The sequence below is a fragment of the Cinclus cinclus genome, chromosome 13 (assembly GCF_963662255.1).
Source record: "Cinclus cinclus chromosome 13, bCinCin1.1, whole genome shotgun sequence".
Lineage (NCBI taxonomy): Eukaryota > Metazoa > Chordata > Aves > Passeriformes > Cinclidae > Cinclus > Cinclus cinclus.
The window spans coordinates 1,712,553-1,736,639 of NC_085058.1; the positions used below are offsets into that span (position 1 = coordinate 1,712,553).

At 40.1% G+C, this 24,087-nt stretch overlaps 1 protein-coding gene across 2 annotated transcripts in view; it reads right to left on the reverse strand.

The window, feature by feature from the left end:
• The window catches only part of SCAPER (S-phase cyclin A associated protein in the ER), a 112,356-nt gene that overhangs the window by 2,776 nt on the left and 85,493 nt on the right, over window positions 1-24,087 (reverse strand). For both annotated transcript variants that reach the window (XM_062501244.1, XM_062501243.1), the window contains exons 23-25: window positions 19,423-19,657; window positions 16,311-16,460; window positions 1,668-1,859 (exon numbers count right to left, since the gene is read on the reverse strand). In XM_062501244.1, coding sequence (XP_062357228.1) covers window positions 1,668-1,859; window positions 16,311-16,460; window positions 19,423-19,657 — 577 coding nt within the window. The remainder of the gene's footprint in view (window positions 1-1,667; window positions 1,860-16,310; window positions 16,461-19,422; window positions 19,658-24,087) is intronic.

The following is a 24,087-nucleotide window of genomic DNA, read 5'->3' on the forward strand; positions in this document are numbered from 1 at the left end:
CAGCAATGCTCTTGCTTTGATTCTGGCTGCACATTTTAACACACTGTATTTAAGTGTTATATTCGTACACACCACCAAACTTTTACGTAAACAGAATTTCTTTTTGCGTTCCCTGGCAAAGGAAGAACCTCATTTTCTACTCACAGGGCAACATTTTACAGTCTTTCCCAAACATTCTACTGGAGCAAATGAGAGATTTGCTCGACAAGCAGCAGTGAGGTGAAACAGAAGTGGAGCGGCAAGTCCCTTGTGCATGTGCGGGACCTCAGCGTTCCCTGGATCCTGCCAGCAGCGCTCTCCAAAGTGCGTGTGCAACATTCCGGATTAGACTTTCAAATGGGCAAAATGCTGAAGGGCCAGTGAGCTCAGCAGTGACAGTACACTTCACAGCACACGCAGCTCTTCCATTTTTTAATAGAACACCTTTCTTTAGAAGCCTGCAGGCACAGTACATGGACTTGCCATCTGGGATATAACTAACTGGAAATCAAATTAGTAACATTGACCCTTATAAAAATGTTTTAAGGCAGCTACCAGGGATTTTAGTGCCATTCCATCTATAACAGAGCAGAAATCAAGGTAAACAACCTTAATTACCTATATAGGAAACATTCTCCTCCACCCTTATGTTTTTTTAGTGGAAAAAAAAACCCAAATGAAACTTGCGGCACTTACTAATACTGCATAAATTATTTTTTCAGTTTCACTTTAAGAAAGTCAAAGAAGATTAATTATAGCTGTGTATTTTATCAGAAGTTCATTACTTTATGGCAAATGTTTTAAATACTAATTCCAAAAGTCTTAAAAAAAATCTGCTCTGCAATTATTTTAGTATTAAAAGGATAAAAAGTAGCTGCACTCGTAAGTTTGATGTTATGCAAAGACTTTTAGTAAATATTTAGTTCTTGTCCTTTCGCAAATGCATGTAGCCTATTCTCCTACTGGCTGTAAAGCATTAGGGAAAGGAGTTTGATGAACATTTCTTTATCAACAACAGTAACTTTCAAGTGACTGATACAGGGTTACAGACTCCTAAAAGTGTATTATTTTTAATAGTAGAGTGTTAATGAAAACTGCATTTGTTCACTGGAAACAGTCAATAAAATGCATGAAAGTTTTAAATGCAAAAAAAATCTGATGGATAAAGCAGCATATAAATTTAGACAAAGGGAAGAAAAAGAATGCAAATCTTTATTCAGAACAGTATTTGTAATGACCTTGGTGGCTCACTGTCAAATATAAAGATTGCAAGATTAGACTGGTAACATATGTTTTGTGTATTTTCTGCTTAAAATATATACACTTACCCAGTTCTCTGTAAATCTATGGTACACAGTATACAACTGTACATTTATATGTAAACACATTAATAAACCAATTTCAGATATGCTATATGGGCAGGAATTTTTTAAAAAATAAATATTTTAAGATCTACATCACATATTCCCAGTACATCCAGCAACATTCATGAAAACCGGATTCTGCAGGGAGAGTGAGAACCTGAACCACTCGGAAACCTTTTAGTGGGATGAGACGCCTCAAGTACGGGCATAAGCTGTGGGTTGAGAAGAGCTGCAGAGAATCTGGAAGCACTTCAGTGCTGTTTGCTTGTTTTAGTGAAGCAAAGATCCCCACCCTGAGAGCAAAGGACCGCAGTGGAGCCGTACCTGGATGAAGGTGGCCAGCAAAACACAGCTCATCTCCTGCTCCAGGATGATCTTGTTCTGAGGGTTATTGTAACATGCAGCTATGAGCGAAGGGAAGAGCACTTTGATTAAACGAGGATCACTGAAATACTGGAAAGGCAACTGGCAGAGCTTTTGCAGCACCGTGGGGTGACGGCCAGACTGTACAATGATCTGAAAACACAAACAGGACAAAATCAAACCACGTGATCTATCTGTTCTTCTCTTCCTCTTAACCACCAAGGGTGCTGAAGTCATGCTAAAAAAATGAGCAATACTAAAAATAAAGCCTATAACATTTAGTTCAAGTAACTTCTGTTTCAGCGTGCAAGTACTATTTTTATTGCAGAGTAATACAAAAAATACGAAGGTCTGAAAGCTCTTTTTTCTGTATCACCCAAGAAGACAGCAAATAAGCGAGTGATTAATTTACAGATTACACTACAACAGGCAATTTAGCACCTTAATTTAAGAGACAAAAAATTATAGCTCAGGGACTACTCTAAGTTCGACCCACGAAACTCAAAACCCCAACGCCTGCCATTTAAATACACTAAGCAAAGGGGAAAGAACATCCAGGAAAGAAATCACCAGGATCTCAAAAACCCTCCCAAAGCTTGACCATCCTTTCCTGGAGTTGGCAATTCGAGAGGATCTGTTTCATGGGAGATGTCTGCCACACATTCTCAGGCACCAAAAAGAAAAGGGGATTGTCAGCTGCCCAGAGAGGAGTTTCTGTAAGGAGAGACTCCGAGATCCTCCCATCTGTATTCCTTATCTCAGTTTCTATCAGTGCATTGGCTCTAAAAGGAGAATTGTTTAGATAAATGGGACTGTTGTCATGAAGCAGGCTAAGTTTACAACTGTATACATCTGAAGAAATAAGGCAATGCAATCACTGGTCTCCTACAAAGGAACCTTTCCAATTCACTTGATATTCTTATAAAATCTTTGCCATAAACTAAAAAATGCCCAAATCGGATCTGTTCCAAGTAACCTTGATTAGACAATTAGAATATGAAAGAGCTGCTTGACCCAAAGTTGGCTTTTTGGCATAGGAGGAAGCTCCTATAAGGTTGGAACACTGTAAAACTGAGGGTCATGACTGTAAATTGTACTTGGAAAAACACAATTTTACAGGTACCCACCCAGACAAGATGCATTCAAATTAAAACCAGAAGGACAGAAAGAAGCAGTTGAGACTACAGAACATAAATTACAGGGATTTACAAGTTTTCAAAGTACTTTTAACAATACCTTCAGAGTACACACTAAGTTGATAATGCAGTTCAGTTTAAAAACAAGACTAACAAAATAACAGTTTGCATTTTTTTCAGTTCACCAGTCAAAAAAAGATATGGAAAACCTTTCAAAATAACAGTAGCCATGTCTTAATGCCCTTAAAGACAGGGGGAATTTTTAAAAGCCAGCCAAAAAAAAGTGTCAATGAAGCATACATTCAGACACCATGTTGAGGAAAATATCACCGAAGCATTTGGATGATTCTAAACTCTCAGCTCCCACCCTGTAAGCAAGAGGTGGCCCCCAAGTTTGGGAGTACTGCTGAAACTTTAAATTAACCAGAGTGGTTATTATACTGTTCTATTTTTCTGTGGTAAATTCTACAATCAGAAAAGTATTTAAAGTCAATCCTAATTGGTACTAAAACAACTACAATGGGCATTTCTGATACAGGACAGACCAAGTGAACTCTTGATTTCTTTTTAATGGCCACCATACCCTTGATGAACAGGCAGAGGCAAAGGAATTTTTGGGACTTTCAGTTTTTGATTTCACAGTTCACTTCCTTTACCTGTCCTAAAAACACCATAGATAGTGAAGTCCTGCCAAACACACAGTGCAGATACCCAAACAGCTTCCATGGAATTATTATTTCATGATCTTTTTCTTTTCAACAGTTTTACTACTATGATGTTATCAGCATTAAAGATAGGAAGGTATATAGAGGGATTGCTGACTTTTAATCTGGTATTTATCACATGTGGAATCAATTTAATTATTTCAGCCCATTGTACTAATGCAGCTACTAAACCTGATACACTCTGTTATGTACTCTGAAGAAAAAAAAAAAAAAACATGAGTCACCCCTTACTGGAAAAAACTCCAATCAAATAAACCTGCAGCCGAGCACATATTCCTTGTTTCACTCTCAATGGGTCGAGAAAGTGAAGGCCAGCACTAGACTTAGGAGATGAACAACAAAGAAAACAAATTAAAACCTTGCACTTCTCTTGCTTTTTTTTCTTTTTGAACAGTCACTTGGCTTAATAATGCCAGGGAGTTTTGCAGGCATGGAATATGGAATGCTCATCTTACAGATTGCTCTCACACAAGGTACAAACACCTCACTGAAATGCAGCTTGCCTGTCCTCCTGCCACGGACTGGCACCCAGATGCATTTACCTAGAATAAGCTTTTCTCGTTGCTCTCTCTAGTCTGCAAGTCAGATATGCCTGTCAAATGTAACCAGATCCTAATTAAATCACTGCATTTCTGTACAGCCAAGCATTTAAGCACCTGCTTGACTTCAGCTGTGTGCCTACATCCCATTAATACTTGCTTGTGGTTTTCCTTCTCTGAACTGAGACTTATCAAATTAGTACAAGCTACTAATTTTTTTTTTAAATCCAGAGCAGGTAACTCACATTGATGTTTTCTGTATTTCCTTTTAAAATTTTGCTTATTCTCAAAACTTACAGATGTTCATAAAACTTTATTGGTTTTGCTGCGCTCAGCTGGAATACATTCCAGCTTGGTTTATCTTACTTATGGCCCAGCACGTACTAAATGCTGGAACCATTCTGTGAAAACCCAAACAACACACAGGTAGGAGACACAGAAAACAGGTTCCTGAAATGTTGTTTCATGATGAATGAAGTTTTCCTTTGCGCCAAACTCCAGGCCCTGATCCATCTCGGAGCGGGTGAGAATTCAGGTCCAGCACACCAGGCTGACACTGCTCTCAGTGTAAAAGCCTGCTGAGGAGAGACTGGAGCAACTCGCACGCTCCCTTTGAGGACTCCACTCCTGCTGGTTGGTGTCAGTGTGCATTCCCAGGTCTCCCACACCACACGGCCTGTGCCTGCTGCATCTATAGCTGACTGTCTGGCACCATGAGTGATGTGGTGACCTGGGGGAACTTTCCACTGAGCAACACCTTTCAGGGCTGCCTATCACTTATCTGCTGTCACTCCCACCACTTTATAGCCTTCTGCAGGTCCTGCTAATTTGCTTAATCTCCACTAGGCAGCGGGTCAGGCTCTCTCCTGTGCCCTACCAGGAATCCATGCTCCCGTGTGACTCTTTGGGAAGTGCACTCTGCTCTCACAAGTGCAATAATCATCCCCATCCACTGTACTGGTATTTGTGAAGTTCATCACTTGGGAAAGCATGATTCATGATTTCTGAAGTCTCTAGATGGAATCCATGTTTTCCTCACGTTTACTCAGGGCAATATTCACTGTAGAGTGCATTTGCTGCGGCTCTCACTGTGAAAGCCTGAAGCAGTATAAAAGTCATTCAAAACAGACTCCAATGACGAAAGCCAGCAATATGCCACACAGCACTTGAGCAATAAAATAGGACAATCAATCAAAAAAATTAAAAGCTCCATGTGGTATGGAGCAGTAATAAAGTAGCGAGGGGAACTCATCATTCTGCTGGGAGATAAGGCTTCCCCTGCCACTCAGGTAGGGAGTCTGGCTCCAGACCTGATTTGACTGCTGGAAGGATATTTCATAAGAATATTCCATCCTGGATACTCAGTTCTTCCCTGTATGCCCACTACAACAGCAGCCTTCCTCTCCTGCCACTGCTTCCTGGCACCTTGCAAAGGAGAACTTCCCAGGACTGAATGCCTTTTCTAAGGAACTAACAGACCACACGAACCCAAAAAATCATGGGCATGATTTTCCTTTGGGTAGCAAAGGGGAATGCTGCAGCTCATTTCATTTTTCAGTGAGCTCCAAGGGCCCCAGAATTAATGTTCTGATGCTGCTGCAGGACCAAGAATCATAAAAGTGCAGCTCCTTTCCTTCCTTGCAGGGAGATAACGAGTAGCACATACAGGGGCAACCTTTGCTCAAGAACTGGAAAGGGAAAGATGTTTTGTGGAACACCTCCTAATTCTATTTACATACTGCATATACATATTTGTACTTCACTTAATCTTTCCCTATATCCCTTTTATCAGTGAAAACTACCATTATTTTAAAATGCATATGTATGTATTTTTGTCAAAGGAGGGTAATAAAATCCTCGTAACTACTAGGAACCAGAACTTTGGAATGGTACAGCAAGGACACACCATGTCTCAGCAGTTACATATCAAATCAGATGTAAAATCTTACCAATTCAACAGTTAATTTTACAGAAAACTAAAATAAGAATCCTTTTGCCTTTGAAACTGTGTTTTTATGGTCAGGTAACTGAGTGTACAAACAAGATTTTCATCAACAAAACTAAAATGTCATTTAGAAAGTTGAAGAACGACTGTATGTAAAATACTGAACAAATATTAGTTATATTGAAGTGAATTGATAATTCATATATTCATATGTTCTGAATAGACATGTAATGGAGATGCATGCTGGTAATTTGTCAAGAACTAGCAGTTCAATTAAACTGCCCTGAAGAAGATTTATTATGGAGCAGCATTTTTGGTGACAATCTGAGTTCCTTTTTCCAAGTTGTAACTGCATTCTACAAAAGAGGAACTAAATGAATTTAAAACTCTGCTTGCAATCTTACAGAGATTTAAAGATTATGATCCCAGATTGGTTTCCAATGGTTCTATGCATGTATGTTAAATATTGTCAGATATTTTATTGCAAATGATAAAATAAATGGTTCCATGTCAGACCAAGAACTTTTTCACTACTTGTGTAGTACACAAGGTTAGTCCAGGATTACTGCAGACTGGAAGTGCTGATTTTTAGAGCAATATTTAGTCTAGTTCTACTGCTGGATTTAGGTTTTCCTGCTTCATGTGGACATCTGCAGCTCTGTAAAAACATCATCTGTGTCAGTTATTTCTTCTCAACATATGCAATAAAACCAACAGAACTATCTTTTGAAGAAGATAATTCATTTTGTAGTCAGGTAGAAGAGGAAGCCAGCAGCAAATTTCTTGTGTGTGGAAGGGCAAAATGAAGAGCTGAGAAGTGATTCACTTTGGGAAGAAACTCTGGCAGCAGTGGCACTGCTGGGGCACATGGCAGCCCCAGGGGCTGGGGCATGGCCAAGGCACAAGGAGGAGACAGCACCCAGCCCCAGGCGCTGCCTCCCATCGCCATTCCAGCCAGGCATGCAAACCACGGGCGCCTTCTGCAGCCCATTGTCCACAGAGGAAAGGGAGAATGGGCAGCAGAGAAAGGAAAAAGACTGCCAAGGAGAGAACTGAAATCTACAGGCACAAACCCAAATGTCGAGTTTGCAACAAAACCTTACACTGCTTTTGTGTGAATACCCCTGCATGAAAATGCCCTGTTCTTAGTACTCAGGCTGATGGTTTTTGTTAATTTTGTTTAATTTTGTTAAATTTTGACCAAATATTAGGAGTTGTAGATCTTTTCTCACGTGAGAACTGAGACAAAGTTATACTAATGTGGATCCAGGAACAAGCAGTTGGAAAGTTCAGAACCTCCTGAAGCAAAACCTTCTTTGGCTCTTGGAGAAAAACCTGGCAGTGAAATGGGGTCTTCCACAGGCACTGAGAAACAAATGCAGTGCTTATCACTGAGAACTGAATTAACTTTCTAGAAAAACATCTTCCCCAACAGAATTTCCTTCCATTTTTACAAAACAAAGCATTAAAATGTGCCGTTAACTTGCCTGTACTTTTCTGCTGTAATGTAGTTCACGTCCAGATGCAATTTTCTTAGAACAACTCAGCCTAAGAAGTTAATGGCACTCCCTGCCTTCCCTGCTATCTCAGATGACCTGTGCTTCCAAACTTCAGCATGGCCATTATAAACATTAGGATCCTAAAATGGTAGTCAGTATGGGAAGCACTAATGTTTCTTATCCATGTATTTATCATTTATATAAATGTCAATTCTATTTTGTACTAACAAGTAATAACTTCATTGAACAGGAACTGTGCATCTAATTCCTGTAAGACTATTCCATCAAACAGTTAAATCCCTTTGTTTGATGTCAGGTTATTTACAACTTTGTAAAAGAAATAAGTCTTTATATTAGTAGACCAGAGTTTCTCTTCAAAGTTAGATCTGCATTATTTCTTTGCTTCTATATAAACAGAACTCATACTGCTAGTATTTAATCAGCAGAATATGTCACCACTTAGGCTCTTCTTCTGTTTTAAGGTCAAGCTCTTTTCTTTCCATTTTGCAAACTCCGCTATTGGCAAAGCTCTGAGCAAAGAATGTTCTAAATTCCTCCTAGTACTTCTCAGGAATCAGAGCACCATTTCCATGCAAAAAGAAAGTTCCAGAATGCTACATTCAAATTTAAAAATAAGAATTTTGTCTGTTTGAAAAATTCCAGTATTTATTTTCTTAGTGTCACGTGTAAGCTTCCAGAGAGAAGATAAGGGTGCTCAGAAATAACATCAGTCTTCCTATAAACCACATTCTAGCATTGTTTTTTAGAGCTCTGTGGTTTCAGCAGATTCAGGGGTGCTCTGTGTATACATCACAGAAAAAAGTCCTCACATCAGTTTTTGCGTAATCATCCTAAGACATATGAACATTTAGGATAGGACACCCACCAGGGCAGTGACGCACTGAAAATGTAAAAATGGTTATTAAAAGTGATGCTAGTGGAAAACTTAGCAAGAATTCATTAGAGAAAGCTTCTGAAAAAAATGCAGCCCAAAATGACAACTAACAAGTCACCGTAGTTATAAGACAACAAATAAAGTATATGTAAGATTAAATTCATCAATAACGTTAAACAACTATTGTAAGAGAAACTTCATTACAGTGTGATGTACAGGAAAATGGAGGCAATTCTAATGTGCATTGAAGTTACCTGTGAATTTAGTACTTGTCCAGGCCACAGGAGAAAATAGTAATCTAATATCTGACCTGGAGAAGGTACTGAGGAAAAGCCTAACTTCCAAAATGACAGCATTTTAGTATTTATTGACATAAAAATAAGCATTTAAATGTGAGGTTGTTCTCACACTTCATGGTAATCATATACTTAAGGACCCTGTTAAACCAAAGGGTATCACTGCTTTCAACAAAATCCTAAGCTTCACTGTTTCTACTATAATGCAACAGAATATTCATATGGTTAAGTGTTGTCCTAATAATTTTTTAATCAGAAAATATTATCACAGATCCAATATATGAGAAGTATATATATTGTCAAATTAAAAAAAAAACCCCAAAAACATCATGACACATCTCAAATCCTCAGGTATTATTCTGAGCCCTGGAGTGGCAGCCCTGCACTGTTTTTAAAGAATCATCTTCACACTCAGCTTTGATGATGAACCACTTCTGAACTCAGGCTGCTGCTTTGGGCACGACTCTCCTGTCATTTACTCCCAATGAAATCCAATTGATTGGAATGAAGATGGTTTAAAGGGTAGAGAAGAAACAGGACCAGTCAACAGAAGTTCAAGCAAACTGCTGGCTGAGGTTTCTACCAGCATCCTTGGAAACAGAGCTGGTTGGGTCAAAATCCCCAGAAGGTGTGAATAATTCAAACATTACAGTCTAAAACACATAAAATCTTTTTGTGTGTCTCAGAGCATTTTCTCTCCTCAAAAGCAAATGTTTTCTGTCACACTGTGGAACTCTACTCACAAGTAAGCTATACAGTCTTGGAATTATTATTCCTAGCACGTTTTGTCTTATGGGTTCCACAAGAAATGTAAAGGGTTTGTCAAAGTATCCAATCATCAACTAAAAAGCTTGTGAAACACTGAGCCACTGGACATATTACAGAGCTGGTTGAGACTTCAAAGCTTCAAACAGAGAGCAAGGAAATGTGCTTTTCTGCCACGAAAAATGAGCTACAATTCACCCTTTATGAAGGGGAGAGGAAGGCAAGCAACATTTTCCATGAATGCATTTTGCTCTTTATGTTTCAGTATCGCTTCAAACAAGTGTGACTTGAGCTGAACATGACACGAGGGGCTGGGGAGACTTCTCTGGGCCTCTTGTAGGCTCCCAGCCTCCGAGCAGCATCCAAGGAAGAGCTGTCAGCTGCTGGGAACACAGAGCAGGCCGCCGCTGCCTCTGCATGGGGCACAGCCACGGCAGAGCTGGGAGAACCGAGCCTTTATGAGAGCAGCACAGGGAGTTCCCTCACACATGAGGCCAGCCAGACAATAGCTCACAAGGCTGATTAAATATTTGCAGGCTTTAGAGCTCGTTTTATGCACCAGTGTGAAAAGCAGTTCCCAAGCAAAGGGTGGGAGCGGGCAGCAGCACGGCAGGCGTTGTGCAAGCTCCTGCCTCTGTCCGAAGCCAGGCCTGGCTCTGAGCAGGGAACAAACTGCTTATTAGGCAGGATTATGCCAAACTGTGGTGTTTTTTCGATGTGGATGAAGCTGCACTGGGGATTAAGCTGAGACCACCAAACCCCTTTTATCCTGACCCAGGAGTAAGATTAGAACGTGGATCTCTAGAGACAGCATCAGCCGATCGCTCCCTCTTCTCTCCAGTTAGGGACTGTGTTTGAAGGTTCTTGAAAACAGCAGCTTTTATGACTTTGGGAAATAAATTTATTCTTTTGTGTTTACAGTTTGAGAGGAAGACAGTAAGATAAATCAAAATGCACTAATTTCTCACACTAATTCTTATGCGCTCTCTCTTCTCCCTAATCAGCCAATCATCATGAACTGAAACTAAATACACTTTACTTCATGCTAATTTTTTGCTCATATTAAATTACCTTTCCCACATCCTCTCAAAAACAAAAAAAATTCAGGATGCATTCTGGAATGTTAGAAATACAATTAAGATATGACACATGAAATATGCAGTCCCAAATGCTTCTGACATATTTGATTTGCTTTGTCATAGATCATCCTTAAAAAGTTCATCAGGAAGCTCAAACAGCAACAAAGGTGTCTGACAAATTACCTAAAAGACATCTCCACTTTTCCATGACTGCCCAGACAGGAATGCCATCTCTCCTGGTTCACTTAAGTGAATTGATGTGGCTGAGGATGTGAGGCTGCAGAGCCAAAGCATACATTACAGAGCTGCCTTAATGTACTCTGCTCTAACTCGGGCACTTTAATCCTCAGGGGATTTCTGCTCACAAGCTGAAGTGCTTCTAAATGGGAGTCAAGACTACAACTTCACATGAATCACTCACTTGCCAAAATCAGCTATTCCACAAAATTTACCAGGCATATTTCTTGTTCAAACCTATAACGCTTTAAAACATCTGTGTATGGGGCTTTAAAAAATAGCTTTAAAGAAAAAACCCATAACCTCAACACAAAAGCAATACTCCTAAAAATCCCTGTTTGAGAAGAAACTAAAAAAAATCAGAATGAAGTAATTTCAGATCTTATTTACTTACAGATAGGGATGTTAACTGCATGGTAGCTATCAACTTCTGCATCTACTCTTTGTGCTGTATTTTCATAAAGTGCACCTACCAGATCAAAATTATTCCAGTCCCTCCACAGCCCCAAGAGGAACATAAATTATGGCAATTTAATGATGGCCTCTAGTAAACAACCCATATGGAAACTCTACATATTTTTATAACTTGCAAGTTTTCCTGTTGACTTCTGATTTTCACAATTTTTCCATTTTAGAAGTAATTTTCTTCCTTCCTGCTAACACTAGATAAAAATGGCCCCATACTAAAACTCAGTATGTACTAACTCTGTCAGAAGCACAAAATAATTTCCCTCCATTAGGTCACTTTTAATCTGAAGTCCCTTTGTAAGTGTCCCTTGTAGCCCAGTAGTTGTAACCACAGCTAGGATGTGGCATACAGAGAGAGATATGTATTTGTGATACACACTGTGGGACAAAGGCTCCTGCTGCTTTGTGACACAAGAAGGATTTGCCACACAAAAGAAATGCTTAGAAGAAAATATGACTACAAGTCAATCATTTAACAAAAAAGGGAAAATAACCTTGGGATAAAACCTTTCCTGGGTGCTAACTACCACGCTTTGGGTGCCACAAGTGAGTCCTAAATTTCAAGATCCTTTCAGAACTGTGCCTACCATACAATATTCCAATTTTTTACACATTATATTTTTCTTTGTGATACTGCTCTGTGATGTTTTACAGATTTAACACGGGAGAAACTATCCTGTAATCTCACTGTTCCTTACTCCTTTACCTGGAGTTAGCTGGGATGTCTGAAATATGTTTTACAGCAGATTTTCCACACCTGTATAGCACGGAGTAATTTCTAGTGGGTGACTGATACTGTTAAATCTAATTCCATGCTTCTATTTTCAGCATAGAGATTACTAGATATTAACAGTTCAATAATTTATGAGTTTATAATAACAAACCCTGTCTGTGATGGACACAAATGTGTGGGGATAGAGGGTTGGACAGAGAAGTAAATTAGACTAATGCATCTGGAAGATTTTTGGGAATGAAATCCCTTCTTCAAGGACACATCGTGTGCATGTAAATTTTAAAAAAACTTCTGAGCGAACTTTTTACTTCTATCTACGAGACTAATTTTATACCAAGGTTCTGAAAACCTGCGCATACCTTTTCCTAACTCTTTCAGCAGAGATTTTGTTTTGCAATCTAGCAAGAGTATCTTCTAGAAGCATACAGTTCCTATCTTACATACCCTTAAAGTCAGTGGGATTCTTCTAGAGCACTCTAAATACAGTGTGTACGCAAGACTGGGAGAACAAAAATTTTATTTAAATAACAATATTTAATATTTATTTAAATTTTAAATTTTATTTAAATATTTATTTAAATAAAGGCACAGCAATGCAAACAAACAATGCAACTTCTTTTGGAGCCTGTCAGCAAGATCCTGAGTCTGAGGATCTGATTTGTGAGGACTTTTCAGATGTAAAATATTCCCTAACTGCAATGAATATGGAAAGAATTCTATTCCCAATGCAGCAATGTGAAAGAAAGCAAATCATCTGTCATTCCTGGTAATTTAATTACATGACCACATTCAATTATTCAGTATAATACGCAAATAAGGTGAGTTGACAGCACATGCTAATTATATTCATTATGCTAATTAAATCAAACAATAAAAGAGAATAAAAATGTAATGAAATAGAAGGATAATTTTAATTAACAAGAACATTTTAATTAGAAACCGTAATTCTACAGTCTGATATAGTAGGGTTGGCTGTAGAAAGATTGGACATTATTTTTATCACACAGTTTAGCTTGACATCTCCATCCTTGCTATGATGTTTCTGTAGGGCAGTAGATTAAATGGTGGCCAGCAGAAGAGAATGCCCTTTCCCAGCTGCCCAGCAAAGCTGAGCTGTGCAGCAGGGGCTTCCTGGCTCTGCAGTAAACACAATTCACGTGCCCATACTGAACACACAGGGCAGCTCAGGCTCAGCCCTGGTCTCGGAGCCTTTCAAATATTCAAGAAACACTCCTTGCTTTTTGCAATTTTCACTTTCATAACTGATTTACTTCTTCAGTGGCAGCAGCTGCCCTGGAAGAGCTTTATGAATGTTAAAACAGAATAGGAACGAAGGAAAGGGATATTACTAATATATTATATGTGGGCAGAGTCAGCAAAATCACAGCCTTTCTAAAATAAACAGAACAAGCACTATCAAAACACTCAGGAATGTGTTCCTCAGGAATCCATTGTCCTCTCTGCTCCTCGACAGAATCACTTGGGCCTGGCCCAGGAGCCAGGCGTGGTGGAAACACCAAGTGGGAGCCCAGCAGAGCCTCCGCTCTGTGTGGGACCCACCAGGAGGGGCTGGGGGAAATCTGAATCTCCAGGTTGCACAAGAGAAAAGCTCTTTCCTCCTTCCTTGTAAATTTGCTGCTCAACTAACTAGAAAGACTTTTACAGACTGTAATAAATGAAGTCAAACCCATATTATATTAAATGACTGGCATATGATGCCCTTGGAAGATTTTGTTCTGTGAATGGGAAATATTTAGGAAATTGCCTTCTTACAATTTTGACTGCATAGTGGTAGTAGTTCTCTTACTTAAATCACAGTACTACTACAGAAGGTCAATGCTGAGGTTGGCAGGCTGTAAAATTTCTGTTTTAGAAATCTATCTATTCTCCAAACTGGGGAACTGCTCTGATTGCCTTTTTTTTTTTCTTTTCTTTTTAAGTTGCCTTTTTTTCCTTCTTCCAGTATGCTGCTTTGGATATATATCTGTTGATGTGGATAGACAAAGGAACCACAAAAAGGGACACCGAAAACTCTGAACAACTGTTTGTCCTTTTTGGTTTTGAGCATTGAAAGGAGTGAAAACATACCTCTGTTTGGAATACGAAATACAAATTCAGAGAGGAAACTACTTTTAACTACAAACATTTCCAAACAAATGCACATTTGACTGCAAAAAGAACCTGAAGCTGCCTTGGAATATGTCGGTTATTGACTCAGTTGAAGCTGGTTCAAATACTAACTAGAGCTATCTGGCTTTACAGAAATTTGTTTTCATAGCTCAAGTCTAGTGTATCTATTTTTATTACACTGTACTTGCCAGGACTTCAAGCCTACTATTTGAAAACTTTCACTGTGAGACCAATTTTTTATTTTTAGTAGGAGTCCCTAGATGATCAACAGTGAAAGAAAAAATTGGAAGCTCTTCACATAATAAAAAATTAAACCATAGCTGAATGAATAGAAAGTACTTCCCTCTTCATGAAAAGCAGCCTGTCTAGTGGAAGTCACAACACAAGGAACACCTTCAAATAATGACCATAAGCAAGTCATACTGCTTTGCCTGGTAGTAAAAGAAAAATTATTTCCTTTCACTAAAAAAACCTTCCCAGGATTTTTCAAGTACCTGAGTGAGGAAAGCATCAGTTTTTCAAAACACTTTTTTAAACAAAAAAGCCAAACCCAAATGCCTCTTCCTCAGTTAAAATCCTACTAATGAGGAATATTACAGATTACATAAAAAGTTAAGCATGCAATGACATCTGAGACTGTACTTCCAAAACAAACCACCCCAAAAGAGCGCTTCAAGGTATGAGAAGGACTGACACAGCATGGCTGTCTGACTGAACCCTAAACCCGACCTTGAGAGCTGCAGAAGCCTCCTCCAGCCCTAAGAGCACGAGATGAAGACTCCAGGACCCAGCTAGGGAGCACAGCCCAGCCAGAGCTGTGGACAGCACTGCAGGCTGGCACTGCTGCAGGAAATCCCTCTGCTCACTACTCCTGCAGTGCCAGCCCTCCCTGCAATCAATCACATCTGTTTGGACTGGTGTGCCACAGAGATTTCTGACCTGCAGACAGAAGACAACATGGTTTGCTGGCACTGCTGGCAGCCAGCTCGACCCATCAGGCAGCACGGGGACTCAAAACAGGGGCTTAAAAATGACCATTCTGAAGGTCTGCCAACAGGCAGCTCCAGATTCTGAGTGGCATTTGGTCACACAGGGCAGAGAGGCTGCAGCATCCACCCTCCAGCTGTGGCCAATCCCACAGAAACATCACTATACAATTATATAATACAGTGACAGCATTGTCAGCTATAAGATATTACAGTGTTCCAATTCCAGTCAATCACTGTAAGAATGTTATCCAACAGCTTTACTCTAAAACCTTTCCTGACAGGTTTTAACACTTCCTCCTGCTCAACAGCTGAATTGAGGGCACTGAGCTCCTCACCCTGAACCCCTACCCCAAAAGTTGAGCACAACAGGGAACCACGTGGTACAAGCAGAGAAAGAACACAGTGAGCACCTTCACAAAATGCAGTACTCAGCTGAATGGTAACCAACATGTGGGCACTGTAATACAGCACCTACACAATCAGAGTCACCTATTCCAAGAGCCAGTGCCAAGCCCTGCCCTGCCCAATACACCTGGAGATATTACATATAAGCTGAGGAAACCAGGAGATTTTTAAGATCAATGTATTTGAATTTTTTTTTAGTTTTGTGTCTGTGTTACTTTATAAGCCAGTAAGAGAGGTCACAGAATCCAGTGGCAAAAGTGGACAACAATCAGCAAAGCTCAAGGGGAATTTCCACTGTTGAGCAGGGCATTTAGTTTATGACTGAAAAGATTCATGGAGAAGAATGGCTGAAACCTGAGCACTGGCAAGCAGGGAGATAGCTACATTGGCATCCAAGGACAAGTCTTCATGGGAGTGTAGCTTAGTTGGCTTTAAAAAGGTTTACCTTGGGTACCATAACCATCTGATCAAGCTGATGTGAAGCTAAATTAGAATTAAAAATATCAGTTGCTAAGTATACCTTGGCAGGGAGCAAAGCCAGTCCAAATCAATGCAATGGCAGCCTAAGAACTCCAAATGGAGTTTGCTTATGGACACCCAAAATTAATGTCTTTTTCTTAACACACAACATCAGCTTCTCTTTTGCCAGCACATCCGTTTGTGCTCACAGGAATCCCAAGTGCTGAGGTGATGACTTTCCTGGAGGGCTCCATGACTAAATGTGCCCTTGATAACTTGTGATCCCCTTTTCCATTTGCCTTACCTGGTTATCTGGGTTGTTTACAGTGAAGTAGCCCACACAAATTATGACCTCGTGCAGCAATCCCTCGCAGGTATGCTGGGAGCAGTACCACAGCAGGGAGCTGATAATGTGCCTGAAGGCCAGGGACAGTCCTTCAGCTCCCACAATTGACTGAAAAACAGGACAAGAAACAAGACATTACACTCCAGCAGCATGTTCTAGAACTTGTGTGAGCTGTGTACACACCAACTGCACCTCCTGAGGTTTGTTTGCCAAGTGCAGACTGTTCTTTTCTGTGGAGGACCAGCACCAGATCTCTTTTTTTCATCTGCTTACTGTTCACAACTGTAATATAACATCAAAAACCACGGGAGCAAGACTAAACTCAAGTTTTCAGGGGACACAGGAAAAACTGGATTGTGCTTATTTGGCATTCAGTGTAGCATTAGGTTGACCATTTAATTTGACATACATTACATGCTCCAGGAAAATTTAGCCTTATCTCTTAGAAATAAGCAAAAGAAACCAAACCATCTTCATTTCTGCATTTCTCATTAATAACTCACTCTCTGAATGGAATACAATGATTAATAACAAATAATGACTTTTCAAACATTACAAAAAGTTAGAAACATCCAAAAGGAGAGAACACTCAGCTGCAAAGCTTCTTAGTATGTTTTTTAAAAGTAGGCAAATTGCTGTAACGTGGAGATTCAGAATTAGATTTTATCTGTGCAGCCTACAGCCTCTATTTAATAAACATGTCAAGCAGACAGAGCGACATAGGGTCAAAGGGGAAAACTAAAGCACAAGGAATGAGCATGACAGTCTCCTAACTCTAATGAAACAGCAATGCAGGCCTGAGAAAATCTCTTTCATTTCAGAGTTTTCTTCATTTTCTGCCTTGCAGCCTGTGGTAAATACATATCCATAAATCCCAGGCTGTGGTGTAGTTTAGTCTCACTGAATTCCAGATATACCCAGCAAAAGCAGGATCCTTGACAATGAAATCAGGCTCAGCTGTGGATGCTTTCGATCTTGAATTTCAAGCATTCTGGTAATTCAGTGTATTTTCAAAATTGAATGCCAAACACAGCCACCATTTACTGCTTTAAGTCATGTAAATGCCACATTCTCAGGTCCATCCTTATTTAATTTGTTCTGTCCATGCATGCTGTGACCCAGTACTCTGTGTTTAACCTTCCCTGATAACAACGGGTCAAAGGGCACTTGAGTTTGTGTATAAAAGTTAAACTAATTTTTCAAGGAAACTATGCTTCCTTTTTAGCCAGAATTAATATCAGCTCAAGACCCTGCCCTGTTTCTCACTACCATCTTTCAATTGTTTAGATTGTCAAATTAAATGAAATATACACCCATGAACCATCTGTGCTAATACAAACTCGAGAATACCAGACCTCTTCTGCTAATCAGAACCCCCTATTCCACAGCCCTACTAATTTGTGATAAAACTATTCCTCAGAGATAATGATCACACAGTACATAAAAGGAGGCTTTTCCCTCTGCTGTCTGCCAGCCTGGAAGGGCCCACAGGGTCAGTGTCCAGCAAACTGCCTCAGGTGTATGCTATTTTTAACATTACAGAAACAAATCCCACTAATGCAGGGGAAGGGAGAGCTGCTGATGCCACCCCAGCTGCCTGTCCAGCACAAATAACATGATGCCCACAGCCCAGCTGGTGGTACCTCCTGAGCAGAGCCTTGTGTCCATGAGCTGAGGGAAGCAACTCCCACTGCTGGACTTCTGGCCAGCCTCCATCCAATAGTTACTGACTTGCACCAGCTTAGGTTGAACAGGCTAACACAGACTATGGAATTTGGAAGTTAATGCTGACTGTTAATTATAACTGCTGAGATATAATGGCATTGGCAGAGGAATAAATACAGACAGGGTAAGCAGGAGACGGTGTTTTAAAAATGAACAGTGGTTTCTTGGCTTATCAGGGAGCAGCTGTCCAGCAGTGTGATTTACTCCAGCCCGCCTGCAGACTTGTACCTGTTCCAGTTCAGGCCTGACTCTGCCACTCACCTGTAACACCTACAGCAGCAAATGCACAGCCAGCCTCAAACCAAGGAGTACTGAACAAGGTGTAGCAGGGAACGATCTCGATTTACAGAAAGAAATGGGAGTCAGTGGTGTGTGTAGTGTAACTCCAGTCAATACCCTGCTCCTGTCCCTGTAAAGAGCCCTGGCTGGGCTGGCTGCTGCACATGAACACTGCTGCACACAGAGGTCCTGCTGCTGCTGTTACAGATTTACCAAATGTACTGAAAACCCAGCGCAGGAGCCACAACGAATTCTTTACTTGGGAAAAGCTCTCGCTGAGTTTAATGCATTTCAGATGGGGAGTATGGTACAACACATACAAATTACACATTAAATGAAAAAGAAACCTGTTCTGTTGAATTGTGTAAGCCTGATGTTGCTAAATGTGTTTTCAAAGCAATGCTTTCTGACAGGTGTTTTATATTAACAATACAACTTTACCAACTTACCTCAGAAATAAGCCAGTATTTGTTTGGCAAAATCGTTCATTTACACTTGAACTCTGTTCACAGAGGTAAACAGTCCTTCTCAGGACTGTCAAAATGCAGCATTTTTTAGTTTTTAATTTAATAAAAAGTATAAAAACATATTTTCCAATTTTTGGTCAACAAAATTTCACTTGGTAAAAAAATTATACCAAGCCATTATGAGTTTCAGCTACACAATCTTAAAGCAGGTGGTCCCTGAAAGCCCTAGAAAATGTAATATGTGGTTATAACACAAGCAAATCCTTTCACATTAGAAAATCTGCTATTTTGTCCTTTTGACTAAGATTTTTCTTTTTACACTTTTGGGCCTTAATAAAATAAAAAGTACTATGCTCGAGACAAATAAAATGAAGTTAGAAGACATAACGAATTACATTCAGCATTTAATGTATTCTAAATTTTCACTTTTTGGTTGAATTCATCAGTCACAGACATAGCAATAGCTACAAGTGTTATGCATGAAACCTAACATTTAAAAATTCATTCAATAACTAAGATCTTAAAGACAAAACTTAGTCCAAAGATAAAATCAACAATTTGCATTTCCCCACCACGAGAAGTTTTAAAACATCGGTTACCTGGAATGCAGGCAGGTCAAGAACAGCAAAACTATTGAAGAAACATAAACTCTGGATGGCAACCTGGACTGTGTTGGCAGCGTAGCTGTCCTTAGGGCCGGTGTTTGGGTCTGAGATGGTGCCATGGAAAAGGACACAGTACAGCATGTGCAGGACTCCCACCAGATCTGTGGCCTGCAGAGCTGCTGTGAGTCCTGTGGGGTCCTGACGTGCTGTGTCAAAAACGTTCCAGGACCTGCAAGGGAACAGCGAGCGGTGAGAGCGAGCAGAGCTTGGCAGGAGGAGCGGCCAAGGAGCCAAATGTCAGAGAAACTACATGGGGAAACAGGGAAAGCCTGATGCCTAAAGTGCCAGGAAACCACAGCATTTCCAGAAAATACTTCAGTAATTAGGGCATCAGCTCATGTGCTCTCCACTCACAGCACAGCTGGATCATTCAGGACCTTGCTTCACATCCTGTGCCCGTGCTCTCGCTGCCAGGTGGAGTCTGGGGGCACTGTGGGAGCATGCAGGGGCTCCATGCCAGCCCTGCCTCGTGTCAGCAGCCTGCTCTCGCCTTTGCTGCTAGCAACAGCAGCCAGCAGCAGTGGGAGAACTCCCTGGAGCCTCTCCTGCCACAGTGATGGGCTGCAGGCACTGGAACAAACTGCCTACCTAAGTATGATATGAATTACTGGGAACAGATGATCTTAATCAGAAGGTTCTGCAGGAACTTAAGAAAGAAGTGGTGGAGCAGTAGGGAAACACTTTTGCTTTCTTCATTCAGCTGCTGCTATGGGAGACTGCAGCAGGGCAGCAAAGCACAGCTAAGTACAAACCTGCACAGCTCAGGCACACGTGGACTGGGTTTCTCTGACATCTTTTGGGTATGCACATAAAATAATGGAGAAGGTATTTGGTTATCTAGGACATCAGCACAGACAGGCAAGTAACTCAAGACTGCCTTTTCCATCCTCACATCCAGACTTTCAAAAACACTTAACATAATCCTCCATGATTTTTACTACCTGTGTTTTTTCACATTATTAATAATCCAGATGATGAAGCAGGACAACTACTAAGGAAGACTCACAATATCACTACCCTGGAGGCCAAATAATGTTTGGAAGGTAGGCAAGCACAAAGTGAAGCCCCAGAATAATTCAGCAAGTTTTATATTCTCTGAATTCTAATTCAAACCTGTAACATAAATTATGTGAATTTCATTCTGGAAACACATTTGGTCAATACTGGTAATAAAAGGAAACACTAAAATAATGAAACACAGCAAACAGTACACTGAAAATATGCTACATCAAGGTCTGTTTTTTTACCTCGTCTACTATGTTTCCATCTTAAAAAAAAGAAAAAAAAGAAAAAAAAAGAAAGTGTCAATATCAAAAGAAACTACAAAGATTGAGTGTATATATGATTCCTTTTTATAATTAAAGGAGAATATGACAGATTATATGAGAAAACATTATAAAAGGACAACTGAAGTGAAGGTATTGTCCCCTTTTATAACTACTAAGAGCAAAGGAAATGGAAGTGAAAACCAGAACCATTTTCTAAGATAATCTGTAAGTTTGAAGAGCTCAGTTTAAGACAGCAAAGACCAGACACAGAGAGGGCTCAGGATATTCCTGTGGAGCAGAAGCAGTAAGGAGCTTTCCCTTGACTAGAACAGCTCTCAGTAATCTCTCCTGTATCTGTATCTGTATCTGTATCTGTATCTGTATCTGTATCTGTATCTGTATCTGTATCTGTATCTGTATCTGTATCTGTACCAGGAGCACTCTGCACCCCTGGTACAAACACTGGCTCCAGTGACTTTTACAACACAGATTCTATGCAGGCTCACTAATCCTGCTTTTCACAATTACAGTCAGACTTCTTCAACAGAGAAACTAAACCATGAGCTCAGCAAGGACCACGTTTTGCCAACCATCACCTTGTTCTGTCATTTTTCCTTTTCCTAGTGAAGCAGATAAAGCAAGCAAGAAAGCACCACCTTACCTAAACCAATTCTGTCCATGAGAATTTCAGCCTGTTAACAGCACTCCATGGCTTCCCTGGTCCAAAGGGAGGGAAGAGGCAGAGCAGGACCATTAACCTGCATTCCTACTGTCCCAGAGCAGCCCTCAGCTCAGCTGAATATGAGAGGACAGTATTTGGGCTCTATACAACTTGTTCTGCTGGCACCCATCTGTTTGCACCACTGTCCCCTCACATCTTTAGCTTTACAAAGTGTAGGTCAGATGATGGAAGGAGTGATATCACCTGAAATTAGCACTTATGGGTACCATTTCTGAGTTAGGTCTATTTACAGTCTGTGGATATCCAATGCTACTGAAAAAGCTTTTCAGTGCTGTACCCTCTGCCGCTACCTCCAGGATCAATGTCCCAGGCCTGCTTCAGGGATACCTGTGCTGTACACAAACCCCTCCAGACTGCATAAGGAGTCCACATGAGTAGTTCTGACAGAAGAGTCAGAACTCTAGTAAAACACAGTAAGAACAAATGCAACACAGTTTTGTCTGTTTTCCTAGACCCTAAGACTTCTTCCACAAAGAATAAAAAGTGGAACAAATATTGGAGTTCTAAGAGTGTTTGGGTGGGGCTATGCTGCACAACAATTTATGGCAGGGCTTCGCTTTCCCTGTGCCTGGAATCCATGCCCCAAACCTTCATTTTGGAGCTCTGTGGTCTCTGAGCGAGTGTGTGAGAATGGAGGCAGCAGAGACACTTCCTGCCCCATCACCTGGCTATGCCAGCTGTGTCTTTGGCAGAGCCCTGCTGCAAAGCTCAGCTCCGGCTGGGAGGGAGCCCCATGGCTGCAGGAAGGAGAGCTGGCAGCTCTGGGACCACCCTGTGCACAGCTTTGTGAGCCTGGGCCCTGGTATTCCTCACTCCAAAATGCCTTCTGATGTCCAAGGATTTATTCTGCAGGGTGCAGTAGCCAAAATGTGCTAACCATCACTTAGTTACACTCAACTAACTAGAACGTTTATTGCCACAGGATCACATGAGAGCACAGCTCCTCCTGCCAACCAGTATTTCCCAATTTCACTCTCAGCTTTTTCAGCTGTACAAAACAGAAAAGTACACTCACAGTCAAATGATAACCCCAAATTAATTACTGCATATGATACCTCACAGAATTTTTTTCTGACTCTGTGCAATCAGAAGATTGACCAATTTTACCAAAGGTTACAGTTAGCTTGCTTTCAACTCTCACTCCATCATTATTTTTAAACAATTCCATATGAGAAAGCTTACATTGCTGGATGAAGTCCTTTTACCATTTTGTGCTCCTCTGAAGCAGAGAATGAATCAAAATATACATTAAAAAAAGTCAATTGTAATATAACCCTAAATGCAAGCATTAGTTTTTTCACAGAAAAGATGAAAAATTTTGACGTTATACTACAGAACAAAACTGTAAAAGAGAAATTGAAAATCTGTCTTCTAGATTTAATGGATTGAAGGAACTGCCAGAAAAAAATTATTTTGGATGTTGCTTGTTACTACAGCTAATGTGTATGTGAACAGATGACTGGCTCCTGTTGAGTTGAACTGTTTGTTACATCACTTTAACCCTAAATGTTTACAATAAAAATTTAAAATAAGTAATTTGTACTTGCTAGGGGCTTTAAAATAGAAAAAAATCTAAATTAAATGATGGAAAATAAAGCATCAACCTCTGCCTCTACTGCTTGTAATGATTTTTGTCGAGTCTGTGCAACACTGGGTTTCATACATATAGCAGATTTTTAGTTCACCTCAAAACATAAGCCCAACGAAAATTCAGTGCTGTTGGGACAGACTGAGGCAAAACCCCCTAAAAACCTTCATAGCATAAGATGACAATGTCACACCAGAAAATCAGACTTCACATAACTGAAGTTAAGAGATAAGATTCCTATAGCTGCAATTCCTCTTAATTCTCCTATTTCAAGAAACTTTGAGTCTGTAATAGCTACAAAAGTAAATTAGTCACTAAGGACAAAACTCCTTCAATTAATCCCTGAAGGGAAGCAAGACCCACTGGATTTCTGACACTGGCTGATATAGCTGGGAAAACAAACAAGCTTTCAAACTTTACCAGTCACAATAATTATGTGTTAACTATAAACACAGAAAAGCAGACAAATATTTATATTATGGGCAAATAACCTGTGGGATCTTTAAAAAAAAAATCAATGAAACAGAGAATTTTCATTATGGGCTGCCACTGTGATTTTCAGCTTGGCCATCAAGGGGTCTCAGGAATTGGTATGCACTCTATGACTTCCAAAAGCCTTTAAGAATTAAAAAATGTGGATATATCAAGAAAGAAAGCAAGAAAGCAAGAAAGCAAGAAAGCAAGAAGGAAAGGAAGGAAGGAAGGAAGGAAGGAAGGAAGGAAGGAAGGAAGGAAGGAAGGAAGGAAGGAAGGAAGGAAGGAAGGAAGGAAGGAAGGAAGGAAGGAAGGAAGGAAAGAAAAGAAAGAAAGAAAGAAAGAAAGAAAAGAAAGAAAGAAAGAAAGAAAGAAAGAAAACAAAGAAAGAAAAGAAAGAAAGAAAAGAAAGAAAGGAAAGAAAGAAAGAAAGAAAGAAAGAAAGGAAGAAAGAAAGAAAGAAAGAAAGAAAGAAAGAAAGAAAGATACTAAACAGTGGTACTTGGTTGCTTAAAATACAGCACTAT